Source organism: Onychomys torridus, chromosome 4 (genome assembly GCF_903995425.1).
Source record: "Onychomys torridus chromosome 4, mOncTor1.1, whole genome shotgun sequence".
Classification (NCBI taxonomy): domain Eukaryota; kingdom Metazoa; phylum Chordata; class Mammalia; order Rodentia; family Cricetidae; genus Onychomys; species Onychomys torridus.
Window position 1 is genome coordinate 138,467,301 of NC_050446.1, and position 23,499 is coordinate 138,490,799.

The following is a 23,499-nucleotide window of genomic DNA, read 5'->3' on the forward strand; positions in this document are numbered from 1 at the left end:
GCCTGTAATCCCAGCACTTGGGAGGCAGAGGCAGGTGGATCTATGAGTTCGAGGCCAACCTGGTCTACAGAGGGAGATCAAGGAAAGGCACAAAGGTACACAGAGAAACCTTGTCTTGAGAACCCCCCCCCCAAAAAAAAGGTTTTTTTTGTATGGGTCTGTCCAGCAATGGCTACCTCTATCTTTGGAGCTGCTATTAGATGTATATGCCAACAAGTCTGGCTTGAGATTTAAGTATTAGTGGTCTGCTTGCATCTACTCAAGGTGTATCATGTATGTATGCACCTGTAGAGGTCAGAAGATGCCAAGGAACTAGTTACAGAACAGTTAAGTAACGGTATGGATATCAGGACTGCAACCTCTTCAGCCCTTAGCTTATGCTTTTAAATACTATGTCTTTGGAGTAAAAATAGGCTGAGACTGAGAAGAAAAAACTTTATTATTGTACAAGGATCAAAATGGGGAAGTATAGATGCAGGCAATCACTGCCCTGATTAGCATCGTATGCCCATTCCAATCGCCATGAATGTACCAAAGGTGCCGCCACTCTGCATCATGGTTTTCCCAATGCCACCCATCAGCTCTCGACCTCGCATTCCGATCCTGAGGAGACAAGCAAGAATGGGTTATCTTAGGAATAATACAGGAGTGAAATTTGAATTAACTTCCCCCTTTATAATCCGTGTTGAACTATATAAAGCACTAATAGGTTTATAATCCCTTGGCCTCAGTCTCGTCTGTTTCTGTTTTGTTTTTTTGAGTCAGGGTTTCTCTGTGTAGCTTCAGAGCCTTTCCTGGAACTCCTGCCCAGGCTGGTTTTGAACTCAGAGATCCTCCTGATGTGCGCCACCATTGCCCGGCTTCTTATTTGTCGTTAAGATGTTACTTTCCCCAAGGAGGATTAGTAATGTCAAGGAAAAGATCTAAGGGTTCTAGGACATTATGTCCTGAATGCCACATTAATTCCCTTCTGTTTGTAGAAGGAAGAGTTCTAGAACGAAGTATATGGACAGGAAAAGCAGTCATGAATAAGTACATTATCTAAATGTGGCGATGGCCTTTAGAATAACAGTATATCAGAGGTTGAATACTTTACTACAGAATTAAGTTTATCGGCTTTATCTGTACACCTATTTTCAGGACAGTAAAACAACTCAACAAGCTCATTTCATTACACGCACTTGGAAGTTAAAATGCCACGGAACAATAATAACCCACTGCGCATTAACGATGTGCCAGATTATACGTAAGGCATACTAATATGATTGGTTCTTGCAAAAGTGGAGGAGGTAAGCGTACTGTCCTCGACCACAGCTTAGGAAACTCTGCCTCTAACTTGTCTAAGGTCACCGAACTACAAAGGAGTCAGAAAGCCATTTTGACTCTAGAGCTCAGATCCCTAAGCACTGCACGTCCAACCTCAACTAAGTGAGCTCTCAGGTCCCAGGAATCCAGGAAGTCCCGCCCGTGAGGCTCACCTGAGACAGGAGAAGGTGCCGAACAGCGCCCCGGCCGCCATGCCCACGGCGCAACCCATGACAAAGCCCATCTTGACACGGTCGAAGCAGCTGGGCTGGGACTGCCCGTAGGGACCCACGGCCACCGGCATCTGGCGTGAGAGGGCTATGACAGTGAGGGCCCGGCCGCCACTCGTGGCGTCGGCCAGAGGCACACGGAACGGTTCCGCAGGTCCCCGGCCAGACGCCAGCCGTAGCACGCCTCCACCACCCTCCCCGCGGCCGCGGACCCCGCACGCAGGGCTCGGTCCGGCCCCACCTCACCTCGTTCGCCGCCGCGTTCGCTGGGCTCTACGTCTCACACCAAAAGCTAGGCGGAGGGCGCTCGCCGCCCGTCAGATCGCTTCCGGAGCGCGGGGCAGTTACTTCCGGGATCATGGGCTGAGGACTTGCCAGCGCCGAGGATGGTGGGCTCTACTGCCGGCAGCATGCTGCGAGCCGCTTGGAGGCGGGCGGCATTGGCTGCTACCGCTGTGGCCCGGTCGAGGTTCACGGCGCCCACCCGGGGATTGCGCCTGCGCGGTACGCTCCCCTTCCCTTACGCCTACCCTCCCTGGTGGCCCGAGGCCGTTGGGTTGTTGCTGCTAAGCACTGCATTGTTGCGGAGCCTGTGCGGCCAGGCTCTAAACCTTCCCGTCGCTTCCTCTCACATTTTCTCAGGATGGCCCTTACATCCTTCCACGTCTGAGCCGGGGTCTCGTCCTTCAGATCTGTTAAAGATGCCAGTCGAGGCTCCTTCAGCCAGCAACCTGCCCTTTTCACGTTTCTTATCCATGTTTTTGCTTTTTAGAGCCCATCCCACTCTGCTGGATAGCTTTCTAATGGTGACGATTGCTCCCTATTGCCACCAGCATCCCTTCAGAGAACCGTGTGCCTATTACTTTCCACGATGTCTTGCGTTGTTTTCTTTTCCTTTGACAGTCGACCTCACTCTCCCTTAATTCACCTCGAAGTAGCTTTGACCGTCTGTTGTCTTGTGCACCGTGCGTCCACGGTTGCATCTCTTCTCACTTGGCACTCCACTCTGTTGTCAGTTGTAGATCATGCTCTCCATTCGGCTGTTCCCTCCGGGGCAGTGCTACGACCTCTCTACATGGATGTGCAAGCTACTACTCCTCTGGTAAGGACTAAGGGGAAGTTTTCCCCGAGGCTCTTGGAGGCGAGGAAAGACTAGAAGAACAAGTTTCACCGAAAGTCTAGATTTCTGTAGAATTGAGAACCATTAAATGTGATAGAAAAGGGAGCCAGGCACCAGGAGACTTGGATTTGAGTTCACTAGAAAAGGCTTTTCTGCTTTTTTTAGCTGTTGACTTTGGTCAGATCGCTTTTAGTTACAGGTATTGTAGTTAATAGTAAATGCTCAGGCCTAGGAGCTGGACTTGTGGCATGGGGAGTTTGAGTGAGCTCAAGGCCAGCCTGGCCATGGCCACATAGGGAGCTTCAAACCTATGTTTTTTTTAAAAAAGAAACAGGGCCGGGCGGTGGTGGCGCACGCCTTTAATCCCAGCACTCGGGAGGCAGAGCTGGGCGGATCTCTGGGAGTTCGAGGCCAGCCTGGTCTACAGAGTGAGTTCCAGGAAAAGGCACTACACCAAGAAACCCTGTCTGGAAAAACCAAAAAAAAAAAAAAAAAAAAAAAAGAAAAGAAACAGGGCTGGAGAGCTGGCTCAGAGGTTAAGAGCACTGGCTGTTCTTATTGAGGTCCTAAATTCAATTCCCAGCACCCACATGGTGGCTCACAACCACCTGCAATGAGATCTGGTGCCCTCTTCTGTATACATAATAAATAAATAAATCTTTAAAAAGAAACAAAGAAAGAAAGAAAGCAAACATGGACGGGCGGTGGGGGTGGTGACGCACGCCTTTTATCCCAGCAATCGGGAGGCAAAGGCAGGTGAATCTCTCAGTTCCAGGGAATCTGATACCCTCTTTTGGACTCTATGGGCATAGGGTATCTCTCCCCCGCCCCTCCCCACACACACAGGAAGGCAAAACACCCATACATATAATTAATAAAATATTTTTTTTTAAGAAAAAAGAGAAGATGGTGTTGCTTTTTTTGGCAGGGTGGCAGGGAGGGCGGGTGGATTTTCCAGAGTCTCTCTGTGTAGCCTTGGCTGCCTTGGAACTCACTCTGTAGACAAGGCTGGCCTCCAACTCAGATATCTGCCTGCCTCTTCCTCCTGATTGCTCAGATTAAAGAGGTACACCACCACACCCAAGAGCATTACAAATTTAAGGCCAGACTGAAATACGTAAACCCCTATCTTTAAATAAATAAAAGAAATATTAAAGACTCTTTACACACTACTTGAGGGCTTCGTAGAACATTGCTATTTAAGGTGGTTTTGCAGTGGGAACATTTCAGGTCAATCTTTGATTAGGAGGTGGAAGAGTTCAGCGGCCTCTGAAGGGTTGGAAACACTGAGCAGGTTGGGCGGTGATCAGCGGATGGAGTGGGTGCTCGGTTGATGATCTGCTCTCTTGTCTTCAGGACCCCCGAGTGCTTGATGCCATGCTCCCGTACCTTGTGAACTACTATGGGAACCCACATTCTCGGACTCATGCATATGGCTGGGAGACTGAGGCAGCCATGGAACATGCCCGCCAGGTTAGCTTGAGGACGCTGAGGCGTCTGGGAGTTCTGTTCTGTGGCCTGTCAGGGGCGGCATTTGTAGGGAATGAGATTCAGAGAGTAGCTGTGGCGTCAACTGCAGCTGTTTAATTACTTCCCGTATTCACTAGGTAAAGTGCTGTCGTCAACTCATCTCATTCCTCTTGGCCTTAAAATCCTCACCTATCAAGTGAGAAGTGGAATAGTTCACACTCTGTGTGGTTAGCAGGCACACTAAAATGAGACAGTGCTGGTAAAGGTTAACACATGTGGCTCAAAAAGTACACAGAAAGAGTTTAGTAAATACATTTTCAAAATGCATTTCTTGGGGCTGGAGAGATGGCTCAGAGGTTAAGAGCACTGGCTGTTCTTCCTGAGGTCCTGAGTTCAATTCCCAGCAACCACATGGTGGCTCACAGCCATCTGTAATGAGATCTGGTGCCGCCTTCTGTATACATAATAAATAAATAAATCTTTAAAAAGAAACAAAGAAAGAAAAAATGCATTTCTTTCGTCAATGGAATGCCTGCATAGTACCTTAACCTGATGACTTAAGTTTGATCCCTCTAATCCACATGCTGTGGCATGAATGTCCCCCAACCAAAAATAAATGTTAAAAAACCTTAAAAGCAAAACTTGTCATTAAAAAATATTTATTTTTACATTTATGCATATGGATGTTTTGCCTGTGTATGTGTGTGTATGTGCACCATGTATATGCCTGGTCCTGAGGAGGCCATAAGAGGCTGTCAGATCCCTTGGAACTGGAAGTTAAGGGTAGTTGTGAACCACCAAATGGATGCTGGAAACTGAAACTGGGTTCTCTGCAAGGCAGCAAGTGATCTTAACTTCTGAGCCATCTCTCCAGTTTCTTACTTGACATTGAGTTAGAATTTTTGGTTGGTTGTGGTTTGTTTTTTCTTGACATGGTTTCTTTGTGGAACACCCAGAACTGTCCTGAAACTCACTCTGTAGACCAAGCTGTCCTCAAACCCAAACTCACAGAGATCCACCTGCCTCTGCCTCTATAGTGCTGGGATTAAAGATGTGTGCCACCACACCAAGCAAAAATATTTTATTTTTAAAAATTTTTTATTTTGTTTTGTTTGAGACAGTTCCTTTGTGCAGCCCTGGCTGTCCTGGAACTCACTCTCTAGACCAGACTGGCCTTGAACTCACAGAGATTGCACCTGCCTCTGCCTCCCTGAGATTAAATGTGTGCGCCAACAAAAAATAATTTTTTCAACTAGGAATGTGTGTGCATGCATGTGCTTGCTTGTGTGCATGTATGTGTACACATATGTACCAAAATATGTAGTGTGGAGGTCAGGGGACAATTTGGAGCAGGCTCTCTCCTTAACATGAGGGTCTCAGCGAATGAACCCTGGGTTGCCAGGTTCTGCAGCAGTGTCGTGACCCACTGATCCATCCCACTGGCTCCCTACTTCGGTTGTTTGAGACAAGTTTCACATTGTTGTCTAAGAAGGCTTGGAAGTCACTGTGTATCCCAGGCTAGCCTCAAAGTCATGGCACCTGTCTCACCTCCGCCTTCCGAGTGCCACGATTTCAGGAGCACACCACCCTACCTGCTTTGTTCAGTGCTGGGAATCAAACCCAGGGCTTCATAAATATCAGGCAAGCACTCTAGCAGCTGAGTTGCATGCGACATTCTTACAAGCCTGTCCCAGGATGGAGAAAGGATAGAATATCTAGGCTGTAAACAGTCAGTTCTTTGCTTAGCCCCAGTCTGACCTAGTAGGCACAGAGTTTCTTTGTAGGCAGTGGATAGATTGCCGTGGAGCACCCCCTGCTACAGAACCCTGCCCTAGCTGTGTCTGAAGCCCGGCGCCTGCCTGGGGACTGATGCTCGCTGTGTTTCTTTGGCTCTTGGCTTACAGCAAGTAGCAACTCTGATTGGAGCTGACCCTCGAGAGATCATTTTCACAAGTGGAGCTACTGAGTCCAACAACATAGCCATTAAGGTAAGAGAAGGGGGTGGGGTGTGTGTAGTGGAGCACTCAGTGCCTTAGCATGGGAGGAGCATTTGGGAAGAAGAAGGACAGAAGGAAACAGAGAAGGGAGCCAGAAACTATCTCTGGGCTTTTTCCGGGTTTAGAGATTCATGCTCCTCTATCATTTGGAGGCATAGATGTTTTTTTCCCCCAGCTATCCATTCATCCCTATTTCTTCTGCCTTAAAACAAAACAAAACAAAACAAAACAAAAACAAAAACAACAACAACAAAAAAAAACACCTGGTTTTGGAGTTGTTGGACAACTTTGTGGAGCTGAAACCTCCTTCCACCTTCCCCTAGGTCCTGAGTATCAAATTTAAGTCACCAGGCAAGTGCCTTTGCCTACTGAGCAATCCTGCAAGCTTTTCTTCAGCCTTTTATAGTCTGTCTTGGTTGTCTTTTGTTCTATTGGTCTGAGCCCAGTGTGGATAGGAAAGGAGGCGGCTCTCAGGCCATTAACAGTTGGGTTTTTAGGTCCTTAGTCCTTTGAAAGTGGGTAGCAGCGACTGTCATAGGTTTCTGTTGCTAAAACACCATGACTGACAGCAACCTAGAGGAAGGTGTTTCTTTCACCTCACAAGTTACGGTCCTTGATGAGGGAAAGTCCAGAGGAGCTTAGGAACTGAAGTAGAGGCCACGGGTGTGTGTGTGTGTGTGTGTGTGTGTGTGTGTGTGTGTGTGTGTGTGTGCTGCTTACTGGCTTCCTCCTCATGACTTGCTCAGCCTGCTTTCTTACACCACCCAGAACCACCTGCCCAGGGGAAGCCCCAGCCGCAGTGTGTTAGGCCCTCCACATTAATCAGTAAATGCCTTTCCAGTGCCCACAGGCAGTCTGATGAAGGCATTTTTTTCAGTTAGGCTGCTCTTCTCAGATGACTTTAGCTTGTTTCTGGTTGACAAAGCTAACCGGGATCCATTCACTCTCACCTGATCAAAACCACCTTCCTGTCAGCTTCCCCTTTTCTTTCTCATTAGATCTGCTTGCAAAATTCCTCAGTGTTTTGAGTGATTGTCGCTCTGGTGCCCTTTGTGACCTTCATTTGGCCTTGGTCTGTATTGGTCTTTCGATATTTGGGGCATGCAGAGGCTCTCTGCTAGTGTCCCACGCTTAATGGTCATGTTGATGTTTCATACAACATCATCACATTTTACATAGATCTAGTAAACTTATTTGTCTAATTTTCCCTTATTTATTTATTTTTTGGTGCTGGGCATCTAGACTCTTAAGCTTGCTAAAGCCATGCTGTCCCACTGATAAGTTAATATTCTGATATCCTGCCTTTTTAAAAATTTTTTTTTTAGAACTGGTTTCACTATATAGCACTGGCTGGCCTAGAACTTGCTCTGTTGGTCAGGCTAGCCTTGAATTCTCAGAGATCTGCCTGCTTCTGTCTCCTTAATGCTGGGATTAAAGGCATGCGCCACTACACCAGGCTTTTTTGAGATGAAAAACCTTTTATTTTTATTTTGGATATATCTCTATGTGGCATGTTCATGTGAGTGCAGTGTCCTCAGAGGCCAAAGGCATTTGGTCTCTCTGGAGCTAATTATAGATAATTGTGAGCCACCTTGCATGTATGCTGGAAACCAAACCTGAGTCTTCTATAAGAGCAGTACATTCTCTTAACCACTGAGCTAACTCTCCAGCCCTCATCTTATCATTTTAAATTTTTTAGTTTTTGAAAATAATTTGTGCACCTAATAAGATTAATTTCTCTCTTTTTAAGGATATATTATTTACTCAATTTTTTTGAGGGGGGTTTAGAGCACTGACTGCTCTTCCAGAGGACCCAGGTTCAATTCCCAGCACCCATATGACAGCTCACAACTGTCTGTAACTCCAGTTCCAGGGGACCTGACCCCCATGGTAGAACACTAATGCACATTAAAAAAAAAAATATTAGACCTGGGTGGTGGTGGTGCACACCTCTAATCCCAGCACTTGGGAAGCAGAGGCAAGTGGATCTCCGAGTTTGAATCCAGCCTGGTCTACAGAGTGAATTCCAGGATACTACAAAGGCTACACAGAGAAACCCTTTCTCAAAAATGTGTGTGGGGAGGGTGTGGGGGCTTAGAGAAGCTGGAGAAATACTTAACAGTTAAGAAAACTAGCTGGGGCTGGAGAGATGGCTCAGAGGTAAAGAGCACTGGCTGTTCTTCCAGAGGTCCTGAGTTCAGTTCCCAGCACCCACATGGTGGCTCCTAACTATCTGTAATGAGAACTGGCGCCCTCTTCTGGCCTGCAGGGAGAACACTGTATACACAATAAATGAATCTTAAAAAAGAAAAGAAAGTAAGAAAGAAAAGAAAACTGGCTGCTCTTCCAGAGAACCTGGGTTCAGTTCCAAACACCCATGTGGCAGCTCACAACTATTTATAACTCCTGTCCTAAGGAATCTAACACCCTCTTCTCACCTCCACAGGCACTGCACACATGTGGTGCATAGACATTCATGCAGGCAAAAACATCCATACACAGAAAATACAAATATATTTGCCGGGCAGCGGTGGCAGGTGCCTTTAATCCCAGCACTCGGCAGGCAGAGCCAGGCTGACTTCTGTGAGTTCAAGGCCAGCCTGGTTTACAGAGCGAGATCCAGGACAGGCACCAAAACTACACAGAGAAACCCTGTCTCGAAAAAACAAAACAAAATAAATAAATAAAAATATATTTTAGCAACATTAATAAGGGGGCTAGAAAGTTGGCCTGGCACCTAAGAGCACTTGTTGCTCTTGCAGAGGACTCTGGTTCAGTTCCCAGAATCCAACCATCTGTAACTCTAATCCCAGGGGATCCAACACTCTCCTGAGTTCGAGGCAGGCCTGGTATACAGAGCAAGTTCCAGGACAGGCTCCAGAGCCACACAGAGATTTGTTGGCCAGATATTGGGGTAAATGCTGAAAGATCAAAGGAAACAAGCCACAGCCATGTCTCACCTCTCCAACTCCTCAGCCGAAAAGAGAAGGTCCCATCTCCATGAATCCTCAGACTGAATGCTTCTGAGTCCTTAGCCTGAAGGGCCTAAAAGGGCCTAATTCCTGTCTCCTCCCACCTTACATTCCTTTCTCTGCCCAGACATATCACTTCCTGTCTCAATCTTCCTATTGCTGGGATTAAAGGCATATGATCCCAAGTGCTGGGATTAAAGGTGTATGCCACCACTGCCTGACTTCTGTGGCTAACTCTGGCTGGCTCTGTCCTCTGAGCTTCAGGCAAGTTTTATTAGAGTACAACAAAATATCAACACAGGGATTGAACCCTCAAGCATACACTATTCAGTAAGAACATCTCTCTAGGGGCTGGAGAGATGGCTTAGTGGTTAAGAGCACAGGCTGCTCTTCTCGAGAACCAAGGTTCTTCAATTCCCAGCACCTACATGGCAGCTCACAACTGTCTGTAACTCCTGTTCCAGGGGATGCTCATACAAACATACATGCAGGCAAAACACCAATGTACATAAAATACAAATAAATAATTTTTTAGAAAAAAGTATCTCTCCAATTAAAACAGAAGAGACATGCAAACGAATCAGTATTCATATTGCAAAACAGATACATAAGAAACATTATGTATCTCTTACTGATAATGATTCAGTTAACTACTGAGTCAAATGCCAGATGTGAAGATTTCGAGACAAACTAGTTACTGGTTAAGTCATCCCTTACTGGGGGGCCACAGGGCAGCCTCAGGTGTCACTCACCTGAACTCAGACAGGGTCCCTTGTTGCACCGGATGTCACTAACTGAGCTGGCCTGCCTGGCTGGTGAGTCCCTGGGGCTCTCCTGTCTCCAGCTGTCCAGAACCGGGCCACCAGAACTAAGTTAGAACTCAGCTCCTTAGGCTGCTCATTCACTTAAACTTCTGAAAAAGATGTATTTGTTTTTATTTGGTATGTATTTTGCCTGCACTCATGTGCCACATCCGTGCCTAGTGCCCCCTGAGCCAGAGGGGGTGTTGGGTACCCTGTCGAGGGCAGTTGTGAGTCTTCAGTGGATGCTAAGTACAGAATCCAGGGTCTCTGTGGGAGCAGCAAGTGCTCTTAGCTGAAGAGCCATCTCCAACCCCATAGGTCCTCTCGTTTGTGCGGCAAGCACTTGACTGAGTTATCTCCCCGGCCAGTTTGTCTTTTTGTTACTTAGGTTGGCTTCAAACTTGAGTTCAAATGATCCTCCTTCCTCAGTCTCCAAAGCAGCAAGGACAACAGGCTATTTATTGTGTTGATTTTCTTTCATACTTTTTCCTTCCCTCTCTTTCTCCCTCCATTCCTCCCTCCCTCCCTCCATTTTGTTAGTTCCTTTGTTTCACTAAGTAGCCCTACGTGGCCTAGAACTTACTATGTAGACCAAGATAGCCCCAGGGTGCAGATGTCCTTTTGCAGTTGCTGAGTGCTGAGACTGTAGGTATGTGAGCTATATTTAGCTCTGGTTTTCATTTGTTTGTTTGTATTTTTAATAAAATGAAGTTCTCACTTCTTTATTACATTTGAAAATTCAGTATTTCAAATTTATTTTAGCCTATCTTTATAATTTCTTCTTATGTTAAAAGTATTACACACTATGTGGGAACGTGGTCTGTGACATAGAATATCTTCAGCATGCTGGAGGCTCTGGGTTCAGTCTTTAGCAGACACTCACAAGAAGACTGTTCAGAAATAGGATTCATGTCATTGCTACTTCTGTATGTCTTCCTTCTTTCTGTCACCATCAATTTTTAGGGAGTGGCCAGGTTCTACAGGTCACGGAAAAAGCACGTGGTTACCACCCAGACTGAACACAAGTGTGTGCTGGACTCCTGCCGCTCACTGGAGGCTGAGGGCTTTCGGGTCACCTACCTCCCGGTGCAGAAGAGCGGGATCATTGACTTAAAGGTAGGAGTCCTATGCTAGGCGTGGGCACAGAGCAGGAGGCCTGGCTTCGTCCTGCAAGCCTGTCTCTCCAGCTTGGGTGAGAGTGGAGCATAGGACAGAGCTGGCAGAGGAGATGGTGTTCTCTCTGGGTGCACTGCTCTGCTCTTCTCTGGAGAAAACTTGTCTCAGCTTTTTTGGTGATCCTGGTTTGTAAGAGAGCTACTGGACATGAGTGTATGATGTCAGGCATTCACACCACAGAAGAGCTCTGGCCTGGCCCTTCCCTGCACTGTTTCTTTTTCTTTTTTTTTTTTTGTTTTTTGTTTTTTGTTTTTTTGTTTTTGTTGTTTTTTGTTGTTTATTGTTTTTTTGAGACAGAGTTTCTCTGTGTAGCTTTGCACCTTTCCTGGAACTCACTTGGTAGTCCAGGCTGGCCTCGAACTCACAGAGATCCGCCTGCCTCTGCCTCCCCGAGTGCTGGAATTTAAGGCGTGCTCCACCACCGCCCGGCCCTGCACTGTTTCTTATCGCCCTCTAAAGGAAGCATGGTGATTGAAGGTGTGGTCCAGTGGTAGAATTCTTTTTTTTTTTTTTTTTTCCCCAAGACAGGGTTTCTCTGTGTAGCCTTGGCTGTCCTGGAACTCACTCTGTAGACCAGGCTGGCATCGAACTCACGAAGATCCACCTGCCTCTGTCTCCCCAATGCTGAGATTAAAAATGTGGGCCACCAACATCCAGCTAGAATTCTTGCATAGCATGCACAAGGCTATGGGTTTGGTCCCCAGAACTGCAAAAACAAACACAAACACGTTAGTATAGATTAGATTTAGGGGAATTCACCCTTCACCTCAGTACCCTGGTGGCTCAGAGAAGAGGATCACCAGAGTTTGAGGCTGGCCTGGACTCCAGAGTGAGATCCTTGAGTATGTTTCTGACCTGTTTTCATGTCTGTCTGTCCTCATGCCATGACCACTCTGCTCTTCTGTCTGTAGCCGTGTAGCAGCCTGAAATCAGGATTTGTTTATTTGGTCTAGTTAGGATCTTGTGTAAGCTTTTTCTTTTTCTTTTCTTTTGTCTTTGAGACGGTGTTTTGTGAATCTCAGGCGGGCCTCAAGTGGCTGTGTAGCCATGAATGACTTTGAACTCCTGGTCCTCTTGCCTCAACCTATTAAGAGTTGGTATTGCCGGTGGTGGCGCACGTCTTTAATCCCAGCACTCAGGAGGCAGAAGCAGGCGGATCTCTGTGAGTTCAAGGCCAGCCTGGGCTACAGAGTGAATTCCAGGAAAGGCGCAAAGCTACACAGAGAAACCCTGTCTTGGGAAAAAAAACAACAACAAAAAAAGAGTTGGTATTATAGTCATGGGCTATAATACCTACTCAACTAACCGTTCTTTTTTCTTACAGATGGTTTTGAGCTACTGTGTGGGTGTTGAGAATCGAACTCATGTCCTCTACTACAGCAACCAGTGCTGTTAACCACTAGGCCATCAGCCCATATTTTTTATTTTTTTGAGATAGGGTTTCAATGTTGCCCAGGCTGGCATTGAACTCCTGGAATTATAGACATGTGCTATAATGTCTGGCCTTTTTCTTCACTTCTATTTTTTGTATATGGGCATTTTGCCTGCATGAATGTCTGTGTACCATCCATGTGTTGAGTGCCTGTGGAGGCCGAAGAAAGTGTCCAATCCTCAGGAACTGGAGTTACAGTTGTGATCCTCCATGGTGTGCTAGGAATTGAACCTGGGTCCTCTGGTAGAGCAGGCAGTGCTTTTTTATTTATTTATTTATTTTTCCATTGAGACACGGTTTCTCTGTGTAACTTTGGAGGTTGTCCTAGGCCTCATTCTGTATACTAGGCTGGCCTCAAACTCACAGAGATCCGCCTGGCTCTGCCTCCTGAGTGCTGAGATTAAAGGCGTGTGCCACCGGCGCCCGGCGCAGGCAGTGCTCTTAACTGCTGAGTCATGTCTCCAGGCCCTTGTGTTGTCATTCTTGTTTATTTTCAGCTGGTATTGCTAGGGAATCGACTCAGTGCCTCACACATGCTGGGCAAGCACTGACCTGCATCCCAAATCCCTATTATTTACTATTTAAGGGTTCAGGTTGGGTGTAGTGAAAGGCCCCTTTTCTAGACTTCAGATTGCCTCATTTCTTACTTCTGTAATTCTCTTGACATCATGTTCACTTCTTACTCCTCCATTCCTAGGAACTAGAGGCTGCCATCCAGCCAGATACCAGCCTGGTATCAGTGATGACTGTGAACAATGAGATTGGTGTCAAGCAGCCCATTGCCGAAATAGGTGAGTAGAATAGGTTCCCCTGACCTTGCCGTCCCTGGGGTCCATGCAAGAGGCAGGTGCAGACAGTTCTAACGCGACAACAAGTGCCCAACGGAAGAGCTTGGGCCTTGCCGACCGCATTTCAGGTAGCACAGCCGCTGTTTGAGTTTTTAGAATGTAGGGTTGAGTGCCTTTAAATTTTCATTATTTAATTTTATTTCATATTTTTGCCCCAAATGACAAAACAATAAGAAAGGCCAGCTGACCTTTTTCCCTTCAGGATGCTCTCCATCCCCATTTAGAGGTCACCTTGTAATCTCTATGCAAATTAGCAAAAATATCCCATGATCTTTCCTTCTTTTAAATGAAAAAAGATTTAAAAAGTGGTATTACATTCCCAGGGTAAGTGAGGTGGTATAAAGAATCTTGGGTATCAAGCTATCATTTGTGACTGTGGTTTGAGGTTTTGCCCTTGACCTTTAGAGTAATAGCAGTGAGGTTGGGACTTGGGAGGGAGCAGGCGAGGGATGGAGAGGGGAAGGCAGGGAGTAGGAGAGGATTTATCTAAACCTTAACAGTTGCTATGGTCATCCGTGCTGCCAGCTTATTTCCACGGTGGTATGGGGCTTCCTCTCTGTCATTCCTCAGGGCGGATTTGCAGTTCCAGAAAGGTGTATTTCCATACCGATGCAGCCCAAGCTGTTGGGAAAATCCCACTCGATGTCAATGACATGAAAATCGATCTCATGAGCATCAGCGGTCACAAACTCTATGGTCCTAAAGGTACCAGCCCTGCCTTTTCCTTGAACTTGTCAGCAAACCCTTTTACAGATGCTCATCACAATCGTTAGAGACTGTGACTACTTCCAAAAAGGATGTACATTCAGAGGGAACTGGAATATGCAAGTGTTATTCAACAAACACAAGAACACTTGTGTCTTTGTATATGCTGTGTACACAGCCAGTGTTCTTCCTTGATCCCTCCACAATGTCCTTGAAAGGGATATAGATATTTATATAGCAATAATTAATAATTATTGGCTTAGGAAACAGGGTTCTGTCAGGGTCTGTCAGGTGTCACTAGATGTCTGTAAGTAAAAGCAACAGAACAGTTTTCATTAGACAGGCTGATATTACTATCTGTCCCACCATATTGACTACTAAGGGTTCCCACAGATTATAATTAACAGTCTTATGAGCTGTTCTTGCAGATACCAACTTGTACTCTAGAATGCAGCCTGATTGCCATCTCTTCTTTACCCTGTTCACCCCATGAGGGTCTTTCGATTCAGTCCCCCTGGCTTTGAGTTGGCCCTCCTCCTCCTCCTCCTCCTCCTCCTCCTCCTCCTCCTCCTCCTCCTCCTCCCAAGTGATGAGGCTATAGACTTGTCCACTGTACCATCCTTTTTACAGTTGTTCCATTTATTTATAAGGACAGTCTTACTTTCTTTCCACCCCTTTTTACTCAAATTATATATCTTCTGATTTTGCTTTTTCACCTAAAAAAACATCTTAAAACTAAAATAATGTATCAGGCATGGTAGTGTATTTCTTTAATTCCAATACCCTGGATACAAGTAGATCTCTGTGAGTTCAAGGCCAATCTGGTCTCCATAGTGAATTCTAGGCTAACCAGGTCTATGTAATCAGACCCCATCTTTTTTTGTTGTTTTGTTTTTTGAAGACAGAGTTTTTCTGTGTAGCCTTGACTGGTCTGGAATTCACTCTGTAGACCAGGCTGGCTTGGAACTCACAGAGATCCACCTGCCTCCTGAGTGCTGGGACTAAAGGTGTGGGCCACTGCCACCCAGTGAAAATGTTTATTCTTGATTATGTACTGAGTTCTGGGTCACCTTAGAGTACTTGAGACTCTAAAAATCAAACTGAAATAAAAATAAATAAATAAATAAAAAGTAGTACAGAGTCAATGAGATCTTCCTTTCTTCCATTTCCTTTTGTAAGGATTTTGTACTTTACCTAAGGCTGGCTCTGCCTCCTCAGTGCTGGTATTGTGGGCTTGTACCACCAAGCCTGACCTCAACAGTTTCCTAACAATTTATTTTAGAGTTTTTACAAATGTCCGCATGAAGGAATGTCAATCTTTTCTATAACTGCTTGGTGTTTCATTGTATTGACATAGCATATTTATTTATATTCTCCCAATGATTGACCCCTAAGTTATTTGATTTTTAAAAAAATATTAGCTTTTATTTTATGTGTATCAGTATTTTGCTTGAATGCATCTAAGTGTATTATTGTGAGTGCAGTGTCCATGAAGACCAGAAGATGACATCGAATCTCCTGGAGCTGGGGTTACAGCTGTGTGAGCTGCCCTGGGGGTGCTGGGAACTGAACCTGGGTCCTCTGCAAGAGCAACAGACCCTGAACCACCTCTGTCTCCTAGTGGATCATTGTTGTCGTCATTATCATCTTCATCTTGAGCTTTGTTTTTTATATTTTGGGGTTTTTGCGCGCGCGCACACGCGTGTGTGTGTGTGTGTGTGTGTGTGTGTGTGTGATTATTTTTGTTTTTAGTTATGTGTCTGTATGTGTGTTTGTGTGGGGTCTTATTAAAGTAAGTGCAGGTGCCTGGGAATACTAAAAGAGGGCAGAGTATTGAGTCCCTGGAGTTACAGGCAGTGTGAGCTCTCTGGTGTGGCTGCTGGGAGCCAAGCTTGGGTCCTCTTCAATAGTAGTATGTGCTTGTTATCACCGACCATCTCTCCACCACATGTTTCTAATCTTTTTGCTCTTAAGAATAACTATGGGGATGGACACATGGCTCAGTGGTTAAGAACTCTGGCTGCTCTTCCAGAGGACCTGGGATCAATTTCCAGCAGCTACATGTCAGCTCAGACCTATCTGTAACTCCAGTTCCTGGGTTTCTGACACCCTCACACAGACATACCTGCAGGCAATGAACATAAAATTAAAAAAGAATTAATTTAAAAAAAAAGGAATCCTATGTTGTGTAGTAGGGAACTGCTTGAAATAATTTTGGTCATTATTCCTGTGGTAATATAATTTATGTTGAATACTTTTGCTAAATATTAGGTTTTTTCCATTTAATTTTTTTATTTAGAAAAAGTTAACTATAAAATTTGGAATAATATTTTTATTTCTTTAGAAAGTAGTATTTTGTTTCATCTATGGTTCTCTTTTTTTTCTAACAACCTTTTTCCCCAAGGGGTTGGCGCTATCTACATCCGCCGCAGACCCCGTGTGCGCGTGGAGGCCCTACAGAGTGGAGGCGGGCAGGAGCGGGGTATGCGGTCGGGGACAGTGCCCACACCCTTGGTGGTAGGGCTGGGAGCAGCATGTGAGTTGGCGCAGCAGGAGATGGAGGTAGGTACTGGAGACAGCAACAGTTCCCCTCAGATGTCCCCTTGTGCAGGGTCCCCTCTGAGGAACATCTCAGCAGCATTGCTGAGTCCAATCTCTGCCACAAGAGGGGGGTCTCAGGAAATCTGTCTTTGAGCCAGGTGTGGCATCCTATGCTTGTAATCCTAGCTGCTTAGGAGCCTGAGGCAGGAGAATTTTCAGTTCAAGACTAGCCTGGGCTACATAGCAAGACTCTGGATCAAAATTCAAAGTAAAGGGCTAGGTCAGTAGTAGAAAACTTGCCTAGGATGTGCAAGGCCTTGGGTTCAATCCCTCATGTAAGTAAATGCATGTACACATACATACGGTTAAATAAAAGCCTGAGTTGTCAAGGTCCGACAGCCCCGTGTTCTGAAAGGTGATTCAAACCCAGACATGGCCTGCTTGTAGTTACAATCCATTTTCTCTGGGTTGTTAGGACCTTGTGTTCAGTTATTGAGTACCTTTTATACAGCAGACAGCCATGGAGAGGCAGTGGCTTCCACACAGAACAGGACAACAGAAGGGCCTGTATGGCACACAGCTACTCCTGGGCAGAGAAGGGCTTCTGGAATTCTTGGTTACTGAGCTGGCTGGTGATCACTGTATTTAGCTCTCCCCTGCTTGCTCCATAGTACGACCATAAGCGGATCTCCAAGTTAGCAGAACGGCTGATACAGAAGATAATGAGCAGCCTTCCAGATGTGGTGATGAATGGGGACCCCCAACAGCACTATCCTGGTATGGACATGCCCTTTCAATCTGCATTCTGCTCTTCCTTTTTAAATTTTATTTGTTATGTGGGGGTTGGGGATGCCTGCTGCAACCTATTTGTGCAGGTCAGAGGACAACTTGGTGGAGTCCGATCCTCCTTTTACTCCTTTTTTTTTTTTTTTTTGGTTTTTCGAGACAGGGTTTCTCTGTAGCTTTGGTGCCTGTCCTGGATCTCGCTCTGTAGACAGGCTGGCCTTGAACTCACAGAGATCCGCCTGCCTCTGCCTCCCGAGTGCTGGGATTAAAGGTGTGCACCACTGCGGCCTGGCTTCCTCCCTTTACTCTTTTGTTGTTGTTGTTGTTGTTTTGTTTTTTGGGTTTTTTTTAAATTATTATTATTTTTATTATTATTATTATATTTGTGTTTTAATTTTACACATCAGCCATGGGTTCCCCTGTCCTCCCCCCTCTCGCTCCCACCCCCACCTTCCTTCATCCCCTCCCCTCCATTCCCATCTCCTCCAGGGCCAAGACTCCCCTGGGGATTCATTTAAACCTGGTGGATTCAGTACAGGCAGGTCCTGTCACCTCCTTCCAGACTGAGCAAAGTGTCCCTGTGTAAGCCCAAGGTTCCAAACAGCCAGCTCATGCACTAAGGACAGGTCCTGGTCCCACAGCCTGGGTGCCTCCCAAACAGTCCAAGCCACTCAACTGTCTCACCCATCCAGAGGGCCTGATCCAGCTGGGGGCTCCACAGCCTTGGGTTCATAATTCATGTGCCTCCATTCGTTTGGCTATTTGTCCCTGTGCTTTTTCCAATCTTGGTCTCAACAATTCACACCCTTACAGTCCCTCCTCTTTCTCAACAATTGGACTCCTGGAGCTCCACCTGGGGCCTGGCCGAGGATCTCTGCATCCACTGCCATCAGTCACTGGATGAGAGTTCCAGCATGACAGTTAGGGTGTTTGTCCTTACATGGGCTCCAGAGACAGAGTCAGGCCATCAGGCTTGTGCAGCGGGGCTTTGCCTGCTGAGCCGTCCTGGTGCACTCTCCTCACCACCACAGTTCTGGTTTTGGTTTTTGGTGGGGTTTTTTGTTTTGTTTTTTGTTTTTTGAGCTAAGGATCCAACCCAGGGCCTTATGCTTGCTAGGCAAGTGCACTACCACTGAGCTAAATCCCCAGCCCTTGTTTTTGTTTTTGTTAAAGTATTTTTTATCGGGCTGGAGAGATGGTTCAGAGGTTAAGAGCACTGGCTGCTCTTCCAGAGGTCCTGAGTTCAATTCCCAGCAACCACATGGTGGCTCACAACCATCTGTAATGAGATCTGGCGCCCTATCTGGCCTGTAGGCACACATGCAGGCAGAATACTATATACTTAATAAATTAAAAATTATTTAAAAATATTTTTTATCAAAAAAATGAATGAATGAATGAATAAGTAAGTAAGTAAATAAGTAAAATAAAAATAAAGAAGAGGCCTTAAAAAATTTTTTTTTTGGAGCTGAGGATTGAACCCAGGGCCTTGTGCTTGCTAGGCAAGCGCTCTACCACTGAGCTAAATCCCCAACCCCCCAAAAAACTTTTTTATCTAAAAAAGTTTTTTGTTTTTTGTTTTTTGTTTGTCTGTACTTGCCTGTTCCATGTGAGGCAAACTGTCGACCGCTAAGCTCTGTCTTCAGCTCTCAGGACGCACACTGGCAGAGGCCGACCCAGAGCACCATCATTGTGTTTTCTCTTCTTCAGGCTGTATCAACCTCTCCTTTGCATATGTGGAAGGGGAGAGTCTGCTGATGGCACTCAAGGATGTCGCCTTGTCCTCCGGGAGGTATGTTGGTTCAGGTAGACATGTACTGTGGTAGCACCAGTGAGCTTGCCTGTTAAGTGCCCAACATGTCATTGAACTTCCTCTCTGGCTCAAGATGGTGGTAAAGGTCTATAGCTGCCAGCCATAGGCTGATGTTCACCACTCTAGCAGGTCTCTTGGAGAGAAATTGGTGACTTAAGACCTAGAAGAAGTATGTATCTTTTTTGTCTTGTTTTGTTTTGAGACAGGATCCCTCTATGTAGCACTTGCTGCCCGATACTCTCTATAGAGACCGGGCTGTCCTCAACCTTACAGAGGTATTCCTGCCTCTGGCTACTGAGTGCTGGGATTAAAGGTGTGCACCATTATGCCCGGCTGAAGATGTATATGTCTTTTATAGGGTTAAACAAACAGTTTGGGTTTAAGCCACCTAGGATTTATCTGTCCTCGAGGGTTACACATTGTGTCTTCTCACCCAGATACAGAACGTTCTCTGGTTCTTGTCAGATCCATACGTTGGATCTGACATGCTCTTTCACCCCTTGACAGTACCCTTGCTCAAGAAAGTTACCTATTATAGGGACTCAAGGGCTGGGTTTACATCCCAGGACGTATAGGGCATCATCAGGCCCCGTGACATTTGCAGGATGTGTCTCCTTTGTCCCTATGGCATGAATCCAGAACCCTGGGAAGAATGAGCCTGGGTGTGTCCTGTGGGCTAAAGGTTCATGTTTCCATCCTTAGTGCCTGCACTTCTGCATCACTGGAGCCCTCTTACGTCCTCAGAGCAATCGGTACTGATGAGGATTTAGCACACTCTTCTATCAGGTCAGTGAGTTGAGCTTATGTGTGTGCGAGTGTGCATGCGCGTGTGCGTGCGTGTGTGTTCTTTGTCTGCTAAGATAAAGTCTTGTCAGGTACCCAGACTGGCCTTGAATTCCATCCTCCTGTCTCCAGCTCTAAGTGCTGAGGTTACAGGTGTGGGTGCACCATGCCTATTTTATGCATTTTGGGGAATCATACACAATAGGCAAGCATTGTCCCACTGAGCTATGTCCCTGTCTCCTTCTTGAATCTTGGCGAAGGTGAAGATGTCTGAGCCTCATACTCAGATCCTCTGCCCACCAGGACTGGAGTGGGTGTAGGAAACTTCTCAGTTGATTCTGCCCCACAAGCTGTGTTCTGAGAAACCTTTACCTAGAAAGGTAGGTCTGTGCTCTTCTTACTTCCTCTTGCTGTGAGCCAGTGGCTGTCAAGTAGCCCAGTTGGCTTCCTACTCGCTGTGTAGCCCAGAGGAAACCTGGATTGTTCTGCCTCAACCTCCCAAGTGCTGGAATCACAGAAGCACCACCATGCCTGCTTATGCAGTCTGGAATTGAACCCTGGACTTCATGTATGCTAGGCAAGCACTCTACCCACTGAACCACATCCCCAGTTCTCCGTCTATTGTTTAGTAGGTCCTCAGTGAGAATTGGCCAAAAAAGAATATCAAACCAACCCTGGGTCCTGGTGTACAGCTCCTCTGTGTTTCCTTAGGTTTGGCATTGGCCGCTTCACTACAGAACAGGAAGTAGACTACACTGTGGAGAAATGCATTCATCATGTGAAACGCCTCCGAGAAATGAGGTATGTACTGATGCCAGCAGACACTTGGGAAGAAACTGTACTGCTGACTCCCATCTTGTCCTTGTCCCTGGGCTCTGTATCCAGACTGCCAGAAACCCATGTTGAAGGAGATTTTAGGATTTAAAGATTCCACAAAGGAAGAAAGTAGACCTCCTTGGCTTCTTGTTTTTCAGATTTGTTTGTTTGTTTGTTTGATTGGTTGGTTGGTTTTTTGAGACAGGGTTTCCCTGTGTAGCTTTGCGCCTCTCCTGGAACTCACTTGGTAGCCCAGGCTGGCCTTGAACTCACAGAGATCCACCTGGCTCTGCCTCCCAAGTGCTGGGATTACAGGTGTGCACCACCACCGCCCGCGTTTGTTTGTTTTTTTTGAGACAATTTCTTTATATAGCCCTGGCTGTCCTGGAACTCACTCTGTAGTCCAGGCTGGCCTCAGACTCATAGAGATCTGTATCCCTCTGCCTCCTATGTGCTGGAGTCAAGGGTGTGCGATGCTACTACCTGCCCTAGAATGTTTTCAAAACTAGGTTTTTGTATATAGCATAGAGGCTGCTTGTCTAACATCAGTGAAGGCTGTGGGTTTGACCCTAGACCTACAAAAACAAAGGAGGGTTGGGGTTACAAGCTCAGTGGTAGAGTGCTTGCCAAGAAGGCACAAAACCAGGACATACACATGTCTGAAGTCACAGCCCCCAGGCTGTGCAGGAAGGCGGTGAATGAGACCTGCTCTCAGAAACAAAGGGTGGGATTCAGTAACATTGAAGAAAATTAACTGGGGAAACAGACGCCACAACATCCAAGAGTTGGGTGCAGGGCGGTAGCTCAGGAGAGGAGATTGCTAGTGTGTGTGAGGCTCTGGGTTTAATCTTCAGTGGCAGAAGCAAACAAACAAAATTGTCATTGTCATCACTGCCACCACCCTCAAAGTAAATCTGGTTTTAAGAACATTATCCAGCTGGGCAACGTGGCACACACCTTTAATCCCGGCACTCGGGAGGCAGAGCCAGGCAGATCTCTGTGAGTTTGAGGCCAGCCTGCTCTACAGAGCGAGATCTAGGACAGACACCAAAACTACACAGAGAAACCCTGTCTCGAAAAAAAGGAAAGAGAAAACAAAAACAAACAAACAAAACTATTATCCACAGTCTTCTCAGTTCCATTTTCTGTATAAAACGGTGCTCAGGCTTGAGACACAGATGTTCTTCTGGGTTAAAGTCGTAGACAGTATTGTAAGTTTGGGAGAGGCTGGAAAAGGCTTGTTCATCTCCTATGTTGGGGTTCACCAGGGCAAAGGCGGAGAAGCAGCAAGGACAGAGGAGGCAAAGCCTTCTCAGGGCCTCAGTGCTGGCTGCTGTTTCCTGTTTAAGCCCTCACTCACTCAACGCCTCTTCTCCTTGGCAGTCCCCTCTGGGAGATGGTGCAGGATGGCATTGACCTCAAGAGCATCAAGTGGACCCAACATTAGAAGAGTGGGCCTGTGACTGTGTGCTGACCTGGCCTTTCCTTCCTCATTGACCCATGCTCAGCCAGGAACCTTGTTATCACCTGCTGGGTGGTCCATGATGAAACCAGAGCTGGAATAGCCCAGTTGACTTCACCACAGAACATCTGCAACTAAGAAATTCTAGGAAGTATCTTTCTGAGCCTCCTTTGTAGGGAGATATTTCCTGTTCCTGCCCAGGAGCTCTTCTCTACTGTTTAGTGTGTGGACATTCTTAGCTGAGGGCCTAGAGGCACTGCTGCGCCCCTCCCCCCCCACACCTACCCTGGGGAGGAAGAAGAACCGGAAGGAGGCTCTCCAGGTTCGAAGGCTGCTTCTCTGTGTAGACATTGGGATCATCGCTCTGCTGCTCAGCTGGACTGGCACCATTAGCAACTAGCATAAATAAACTTTATTTTAACCTTTTCCTGTGGCGTCAAAAGACATCTCTTTATATTGACTGCAGCCAAAGCGGCAAGTTTTATTAAAGGCTTCTTTCCTTTATGTTTCCATCTTCCTTCCTTCCTTTTTTTTTTTTTTTTTTGTTTGTTTGTTTGTTGTTTTTGGTTTTGGGAGGTTTTGTTGTTGTTGTTTTTGTATTTGGAGCTGAGGATCGTTCAAGCGCTCTACCACTGAGCTAAATCCCCAACCCCGTTTTTTTGTTTTTTGAGACAGGATTTCTTTGTGTAGTCCTGGCTGTCCTGGAACTTTGTAGACCAGGCTGGCCTCAAACTCACAGAGATCCCCCTGCCTCTGCCTCCCAAGTGCTGGGATTAAAGGTGAGTGCCACCACCGCCCGGCTTATTTTCTTTCTTTTGTTTTAATGGAAGTAGAAATATCCATTTGATTCCACCTATTACTCTAATAATTTATTTCCTTAAAATTTGTTAATTTTAATATTAGAGAAATCAATTCCCCTTTCCCCTCTTATTCTGTAAGTTTCTGAGAGTCTAAGGGAGAACTGTACTTGAGAACTGTGGAGACTCTCCCACCTGCTTCCCATAAATGACTCAGTCCACTGGCATATCTTTTTTTGTTTGGTTTTATTTTTTTGTTTTTGTTTTTTTGGGGACAGGGTTTCTCTGTGTAGTTTTGGTGCCTATCCTAGATCACACTGTAGCCCAGGCTGGCCTCGAACTCACAGAGATCCTCCTGGCTCTGCCTCCCGAGTGCTGGGATTACACCACCACCGCCCGGCCTTTGTCTAACAAATTGAAGAACTGCCAAGACACACATTTTA

The 23,499-nt window shown here is 46.2% G+C and overlaps 2 protein-coding genes across 2 annotated transcripts; one reads left to right on the top strand and one right to left on the bottom strand.

Annotated features, from left to right (window-relative positions):
* Positions 1-421: 421 nt before the first annotated feature.
* Positions 422-2,009, bottom strand: Romo1 (reactive oxygen species modulator 1). Its single transcript, XM_036185716.1, has 3 exons — positions 1,782-2,009; positions 1,479-1,609; positions 422-603 (listed from the first exon to the last, which is right to left on the bottom strand). Exons 2-3 carry the CDS (start codon positions 1,607-1,609, stop codon positions 495-497), a joined length of 240 nt encoding a protein of 79 aa, XP_036041609.1. The 5' UTR covers positions 1,782-2,009; the 3' UTR covers positions 422-494.
* On the top strand, positions 1,865-22,767 carry Nfs1 (NFS1 cysteine desulfurase). The gene is made up of 13 exons (XM_036185714.1): positions 1,865-2,039; positions 2,552-2,637; positions 4,012-4,128; positions 6,030-6,113; positions 10,861-11,013; positions 13,203-13,296; positions 13,924-14,058; positions 16,463-16,620; positions 17,271-17,376; positions 19,096-19,177; positions 19,901-19,984; positions 20,693-20,782; positions 22,181-22,767. The coding sequence occupies exons 1-13, from the start codon at positions 1,922-1,924 to the stop codon at positions 22,242-22,244; spliced, it is 1,371 nt and encodes a 456-aa protein (XP_036041607.1). The 5' UTR covers positions 1,865-1,921; the 3' UTR covers positions 22,245-22,767.
* Positions 22,768-23,499: the final 732 nt, after the last annotated feature.